Here is an 8,122-nt window from a genome sequence, read left to right as displayed (position 1 = left end):
GCTTACTGGATGGCTTCCCCTTGCTTGCTCACCTTGCTTTCTTATGGACCCCAGTACTACTACCCCAGGGATGGCACCACTCCAATGTGCTGGGACCTCTTCTTTTGATCACTAATTGAGAAAAATGCCTTACAGTTGGATCTCATGAAGGCATTTCCTCATGGGAGGTTCTTTTCTCTATGAAAACTCCAGCTTGTGTCAAGTTGACACACAAAACCAGTCAGTACATTGGGTTTATGATATGATGTATGCATTTATTCTTGTGAAACAAAATGTCCAATCTGAGTAGAAAGTAGTTAATTATCCCCATAATAGTTATGCTACTATTTGCCAGTGGGAATATCATGCCTGGTTCATTATTATTATAGAATCTAGTGTTCACTGCTGGGTGAGATTTTTGTTGCCTTCTACTCAAAGTCTAATAGCCTGTATATGATTTTCTGGTACATGAAAACTAGCCAGTAGGCAAGAAGCATCCAGATCAGTACCATATTAATTTGTCTAAACCCTACAAACAAAATATGTTTTGTTCAATAATCAGTTATCTAGTTATCTAGTTGTCTTGGCAATAAGGAAGAATAGCAAGAGTCTATATTATCCTGGGGTTTTCTAGGGCCTCAATGATCAACAACTCGTAAGGTGAATTCTTATATCTGTCATTAGGGTTTTGTTTAGTAACTGTAGTCTTCAGGTGGAACATTGCCCAGACATACATGAAGTCTCTCCTTTAGTTCTTCCATTTTACACGCACATGGTCATGCACACACACACACACACACACACACACACACACACACACACACACACACTTGTTTTAAAAAGGATGAGTGCCTATAGTGTTTTGAATAAGAAATATTCCCCATTGGTGCTTCTATCTGAATACTTGGTCCCCAGTCTCTGGCACTGTTGGTGCAGGTTGTGGAAATTTCAGAGGTAGATCCTTGCAGGAATAAAAAAAGCACCTCAAAATTAGTTGGCTTTTGGAGCTTATAGTCTTGTTCTACTTCCTGTATATATTCTCTGGGCTCCATTGACTCTTTCATCAAGCTTCTGCTTGCTTCCATGCTTTCTTCCATGATGAACTCTTATTCCTCTGGAACCCCAAGTTAATACAAATCCTTTCTTCCAGAAGTTGCTTTTTGTAGTGCTTTTTAAATCACCACAACAGAAGTGTAATCAATACAGAGTCTATTTGCTTTTTCATAATTCTTAGCTTGAGTTAACCCTTCTTACCTACACCCTAAATCCACCCCATATTCCTATATTCCTGTTCAAAATGTTATGTTTCAAATTCCCCCTTTGTTTTCATATCACCTATGTTGTAATATTCCTCCTTATTTTAACCAAAGGACCTTCTGTTGTTTATTTATTTAGGTACCATGGTTTATGATTCGAAGCCAGGATCTACATAAGAAAAACAACATCATAGTGCTTATTTTTCTGAGTCTGGGTGACCTTACTCAGGATTTGTTTTTAAAGTTTAATTTATTTATCTAAAAAATTCATTTAATCTGTAGAGAAGTCTATAATGCCATTGCATATGCAGTTGTCACATTTTCACTTTCAGTTAGGCATCTGAGTTGGTTCCATATTCTATCTTTTGGGAATAACATCAGTGAGCATGAGCTAATAAGTATATATAGTAGGACACAGAATTTTCTGGGTAGATATCCTGGTGACCTTATGAAAGATAATCTATGAATTCCATACAACCCCAATAAAGGTCTGAGGTAATTCTTGTTAGACATAGAAAAAATGTTTTAAAATTTGTATGGAATCACAAAAGGTTAAGAGTTGACTAAACAATTATAATGAAATGAATACTATTTTATGTATCATCATACCAATTTCAAGTTATAATATAGAGCTGTAGCAATGAAAAAAAATGTGGAACTTGTACAAAAAAAGACATGTAAGTTAGTTATATGATCCATCTGTAATTCCACAGGAGTACACCCACTTTCGTTTTGACAAATATGTCAAAGATACAAACTGGAGAGCAGACATCATTTTCAACCAATAGTGCTGGAAATATTGGATATCATTATAAGGAAGAATGAAACTAGATCCATATTCCTGTCTCTCCTTACATCAAACTTTACAACTTTGAAACTACTAAAGGAATAGGTAGGAAAATACATGTCAAAATATTGTTGCCAGAAAAGCTTTCTGAGTTTGTAGTAAAAAATTGAGACCAATGTCACTTCCCTCCATCAATTCCCCCACCTGAGGGGTTATCTGAGGCACAACCAGATGTCCTGAGTGGCCTGCTGTTCCCACTGCTCCATTGTCAAACCACCTAAAAGCCACCATCATCAGCCCTGCTAAACCAGAAACATGTAGTTTAGATCCCTTACTCCTGCCCTCAATCCTTCTACCTACTATGTCCTCAGGGGCACCTTCAGCTACTAAGAGACTTGTACTGCCCCCTGAGTTCATTTGTCCAGTCCAAGGGAGGGGGGGGGGTGGGCACCAGAATTGTGCTGCACCAGGAACATCCAGGTTAGGCTCTCACTTCCCATATCTGCTATACCAGGACCATCCAGGGAGAACCAGATGAATTAAGACCAGCATAGGAACACATTCAACAAAAGCCAGGACAATACAGCACCACCAGAATCCAACTATATTGGTGTAGTAAGCCCAGTATATCCTATGACTCCTGAAGTGCAAGAAAATGACGTTAAATCTAATCTTATAAGGACAACAAAAGACTTTAAGGAGGTAATAAATGCATATATCAAAGAAATACAGGAAAATACAATCAAACAGGTAGAGGCCTTTAAAGAGGAAATAAATAAATCCCTTAAGGGAATACAGTAAAATACAATTAAACGGGTGAAGGAAATCAATAAAACTGTTTAAGACCTGAAAATGGAAATAGAAGCAATAAAAACAAACAAACAACAAAACAAAACAAACAAACAAACAAACAAGCAAACAAAAAAACCACAAGTTGAGAAAATCCTTGAGATGGAAAACCAAGGGAAGAGAAATGGAACAACAGCATTCCAGAGAAGGAGAAAGAATCTCAGGCATAGAAAACACAACAGAACAAATTGATGCATCAGTAAATGAAAATGTTAAATACCAAAATTTCCTAACTGAGAACATCCAGGAACTTTTAGATACTATAACAAACCCTCACCTAAGATACATGGGAATACAATCACGTGAAGAGTCCCAACTTGAAGGCTGAGAAAATATTTTCAACAAAATTATAGAAGAAAACTTTCCCAGTATAAAGAAAGAGATGGCTATGAACATACATGAAGCTTATAGAACACCAATTAGATTGGACAAGAAAAGAAAATCCCCCTGGCACAAAATAATCAAAACACAAAATCTACAGAAAAAATAAAGTATTTAAAACCAGCAAGGGAAAATGGGTAGGTAACACTCAATAGCAGACTTATCAGAATTACTACTTAATTTTTCCATGGAGACTCTAGATGCTAGAGGGGCCTTACAGCCTCTAAAAGATCACAGATGACAAACTAGACTCCTAGAACCAGCAAAACTTTCAGTTACCATAGATAGAAAAAACAGGATATCCCAAGACAAAAACAAATTTAGACATCTATACACAAATCCATTCGTACAGAAAATACTAGAAAGAAAACTCAAGCCCAAGCAGGTTAACTAAATCAAAGAAAACACAAAAACTGAATAATACCATATCAGCAAAAACAAAATAAGGGACAAACACACACACACACACACACACACACACACACACACACACACACATTAACACCAGAAGCATCTAAATAATAGGAATTAATAATCATTGGTCATTAACATTTCTTAACATCACTGGATATAATTTTCCAATACAAAGACACAGGATAATAGAATGTATGTGGAAACATGAAACATCAATCTGCTACATGTAAGAAACATACTCCACCAACAAAGATACACATTATCTCAGAGTAAAGGGTTGGAAAAATATTTTCCAACTGAATGGATCCAAAAAGCAAGCTGGAGTAGCCATTCTAATATCTAGTAAAATAGATTTACAACCAGGGAAGTAGTCAACCAAAGACTGTCCCAAATTAAAACCAATTCCATGGGAGAGAGCCATCTCCTGACATTCTGCTATGTTTGCAGGCAGGAATCTAAAATAACTGTCTCCTGGGAGCTTACATCTAGCAGCAGAGGGAAACAGATTCAGAGACCCAAAGCCAAATATTAATCAGAGCTCAGAGTGTCTTGTGAAAGATTTGGGGAGAGAAATGGCCTAGCCAGAGGGGTCAAGGTCATCACAGGAAGACTAACAGAGTCAACTAACCTGGGACCATTTATGCTCATAGAGACTGAACCACCAAGGGAAGAACATGCAAGAGAGGAACATTTGCAGCACATGTGCAGCAAATGTGCATCTTGGTCTTCATGTGGGTTCACCTAACAAGTAGAGTAGGGGCTGTCTTGGACTTTGTTGCCTGACACTGTATCCCCTTGATCAATGTGAACTGCCTGATTGGGCATCAGCAGGTGAGGTTGTATCTAGTTCGGCTGGGACAAGATGTCCCAGGTTGGTACCAAAGGGAGGTTCCCTCTTCTCTTAGAAGAATGTAATGGGTAATGGAAGGAAGGATTGTAAAAATTTATTATTAATAATACTTTTCAAAGCTTTGAACATTTAAGGAACCAGAAACAACGCAATTGTATCTATGACCTGGAGTTAGGACTAGATAATGAGGAAACACCTTCTTTGGAGATGCTTTATGAGGAGACAAGAATGCTTCTGCAGATGCTGCTCCCTCTAGGAGGGAATTACATAAAGCAATGTATTTTGGAGGCTACTTAGAGATACTAAGATTACCGGATATGCAAACTATATTCCAGAAATATAAAATCGGTTTTATGATTGTACTTTCAATGAAGAAGTAATAGGATATAATTAGGAAAGGGAAATAATGGAGATTTTTTTTCAAATCTCCTTCTCTGTCCGTAATGCAATATTTTCTTTTGAGGATAGATAGTCTTTTTTAAAATATGAGATATTTAACATTTCTGACCAAAATGGCAACAACCAGAAAACAACTTTTATGAGTTTTTTTCTACATAAGAAAAATATTTCAGGTGTATGCAATAGTAAATAATGCACTTCTCAATCTACTGGATATGTACCTAAAAATATTAGAAAATACAGACCCATATAAGAACTTTTGGTTTTCCACTCTGCTCTAGAGAATTGCACATATGTGTGCATTCCTGTTTAGAGGTGTGTATCTCATCCACTGCAGTTTTTTGGGAGTGGGTATGAACTAAGTTACCACTCATGATATCACTTCACATCCTTTAATACTTCCCCACACTTAACAAAAATTAGGCATTATATTATAGTGTCAGGAAATAAAAGAAGCAAATTAATAGAAAATGGACTTGAGGTGTTCCTTGTAGGCTAGGATGTCTTCAGGCTACTTGGTGATTGTTTGTTTCTCACTTACCCAAATAACCTGTGCATCCTGCTATATGATTGTGGCAGAACCTTCCCCTAAGGAATAAAGATTTCAAGAAACCAATAACTGGGTAATGAGTAGGCAGGATTTCTGGGTTGATAGAAGAAGAGGGTAGGGAGGAGAATGACAATGAAGTAGCTTGAAACATTAGGATGCTAGTTTCTGAGCACATAGATTGTGTTTCCTGCTGAATCGAAACTAAGATTGTGTGGTGTCTTCCTTCACACTATGACTTAACTGGGGTCCAACTAGCTATGGGAATTTGGAAATATGGGGCATGCATGGCTACAGCCCACCATGGAAATTTTGTGAGCTGAGTGGAGAGATTTCAGAGCTCTGATTCAGAGAGTCTGCTGGGCTGCAAACAGGTCAGCCTGTCTGCCAGTGCCATGCTGTAGGCAGCATGGATTACTTTTTAATATTTCTTGCAACACATGGTATCGATCTACAATTAACAAAAATTAGGTATGATTCTCTAGCTGGGCTTCCTTGTCTGGCCTCATGGGGAGAAGATGTCCCTAAAACCACAGAAACTTGATGTGCCAGGGCAGGAGGACACCCAGGGGTGGCCTCCACCAACTTAGAGGAGAAGGGTAGGGAATTATTAGGGGGATGGATAGTGGAAGGGAATGACCTGGAGATGGACAGCGATCAGCATGTAAAGTGAGGGGGAAAAAAGAAGGAAAAATATTTTGCATATTTTACTTTTTAATAAGTTTATTATTTTGTGGTATCACAATGTCTGAATACTTTAGAAATATATTTCATTACAACTGCTGGATATATAGACTATTGAGATAATCAACAATTTGGGCCAAATGTATTTATTCTCTGCTATAAGATAAATATATTTCATATAAAAGGAACACTGTTCTAGATACATAAAACAGAATCATTCCAAAGAAGGTTTTTGAGAGTTTTACAAACTGACTAGTGTGATGCATGCTATGATAAGCAGATGGTTCTCTATATTCCAGATAGATGTTGTTCTTCATATGTCCCATTGACTAAAACTCTCCTGCCCTTGTCAACATTAAAAAACAAACAAACAAACAAAACAGTGATGGCAATAATTTCACCTCATTAGCTATACTTATCCCTTTCTACTGTTTGCTATCTCTCTAAACATGAATGTTAGTAAAGAAATGTCAGTCTTTTTTCATAAGAACTTTCTTTCAAAGAACTTATTTAGAGCAACTTTGACATCCTTATTTCTCAGGCTGTAGATCAAGGGATTCAGCATGGGCACAACAATGGAATAAAATACAGAGGACACTTTCCCTTGGTCCATGGAGCTGATTGATGATGGCTGCAGGTACATGAATGCAAGGGAACCAAAGAAGATAGCAACTGCTGATATGTGTGAGCTGCAGGTGCTGAAGGCTTTGGACCTGCCTTCAGTGGATTTAATCCGGAGGATGCTGGCTATGATGAAGATGTAAGAGCTTAGAATTGTCAGAGTGGGAATAAAGATGTTAAAAACACTGAAACATAAAACTACTACTTCATTAATAAAAGTATCAGAACAGGGGAGTTCCAGGAGTGGAAAAAGATCACAGAAGTAATGATTTATTACATTTGCCTTACAGAAATGCACTCTTAACATGCAGATTGTGTGAGTCGTGGCACCAATCAAAGCTATACTATATACCCCTAATATCATTGAGGAACAGACTTGAAAGGACATTACAGCATTGTAAAGCAAGGGGTTACAGATGGCAACATAGCGGTCATATGACATTACAGCTAACATGTGACACTCTGCAATAGCAAAAGTAACAAAAAAGTAGAGCTGAGTCATACATTCAGGATAGGAGATGATGTTCTTCACTGTAACAAAGTTCACCAACATTTTGGGAATGATGACAGTGGACTGGCAAAGGTCAATGAAGGACAGACTGCTGAGGAAATAATACATGGGTGTGTGAAGGTGAGAACTGAGTAATATCAGGATAATCATGCCCAGATTCCCCACCACTGTGACCACATAGATTGCTAGAAAGAGGAGAAAGAGGGGAAGCTGCAGCTCTGGTTTGTTTGTTAACCCAGCGAGGATGAACTCAGTCACTTCAGAAAGATTTCCTTTTAACATTTTCTTCTCTGCTTTCTATGTTGAAAGAGACAAAAATGAAATAACTATCTAGTATTTTTATCATATACTGAGGTGTGAAACAGTATTCTAGCTTTCATTTTGGTAAGCATCTTCAATTTTCTGACAGATAATCTTAAATTTTAGAATCTGAAGCATTGGACTGCTTAACACATGCCAGTTATAGTTAAAGATAAGTTACTTCTGTCTGTGAGTATATTTTTTGCTATGAAAATATTAGGACTTATTCCATGTACAATGAAAGAGTGATCAGTGCATTCAGTGGAGTCTTCTAAGGAGTGTCCATGACTCATTTGTCCTTCTCCCCATAACTCTATAGGGAAATACATTTTTTCTATGTTACAATAAGAGCAGCATTCACACAACGGCAAAAGACCACTACAGACGTCCACAACTGTTGCTATACTTAATGGTGGCAACCTAAAACCTTTCTCCATAAGGCAATGAACAACTTAAGTAAGTTGTACTTTCATCAACATAAGGTAATCTACCTTAAGGTAATCAGGTAGAAACTTCAAATCAAAATGGATCTGAATTTGAAAGT

General features: G+C 37.4%; 1 protein-coding gene across 1 annotated transcript; it reads right to left on the bottom strand.

Moving 5' to 3' along the window:
- Positions 1–6,627: 6,627 nt before the first annotated feature.
- LOC110288748 (olfactory receptor 150-like) lies at positions 6,628–7,560 on the bottom strand. The gene has a single exon (XM_021155010.2). The coding sequence runs from the start codon at positions 7,558–7,560 to the stop codon at positions 6,628–6,630; it is 933 nt and encodes a 310-aa protein (XP_021010669.1).
- Between the last annotated feature and the right edge of the window lie 562 nt (positions 7,561–8,122).

This window comes from Mus caroli, unplaced genomic scaffold, assembly GCF_900094665.2.
Source record: "Mus caroli unplaced genomic scaffold, CAROLI_EIJ_v1.1 scaffold_12954_1, whole genome shotgun sequence".
Classification (NCBI taxonomy): Eukaryota; Metazoa; Chordata; class Mammalia; order Rodentia; family Muridae; genus Mus; species Mus caroli.
The sequence above is the reverse complement of the archived record's forward strand: the minus strand, read 5'-3'. Positions and strand labels throughout refer to the sequence as shown.

What these genes read in the sequence shown, in the direction of transcription:
- LOC110288748 (XM_021155010.2), bottom strand. Translation starts at nt 7,560, where the DNA reads ATGTTAAAAGGAAATCTTTCTGAAGTGACTGAGTTCATCCTCGCTGGG.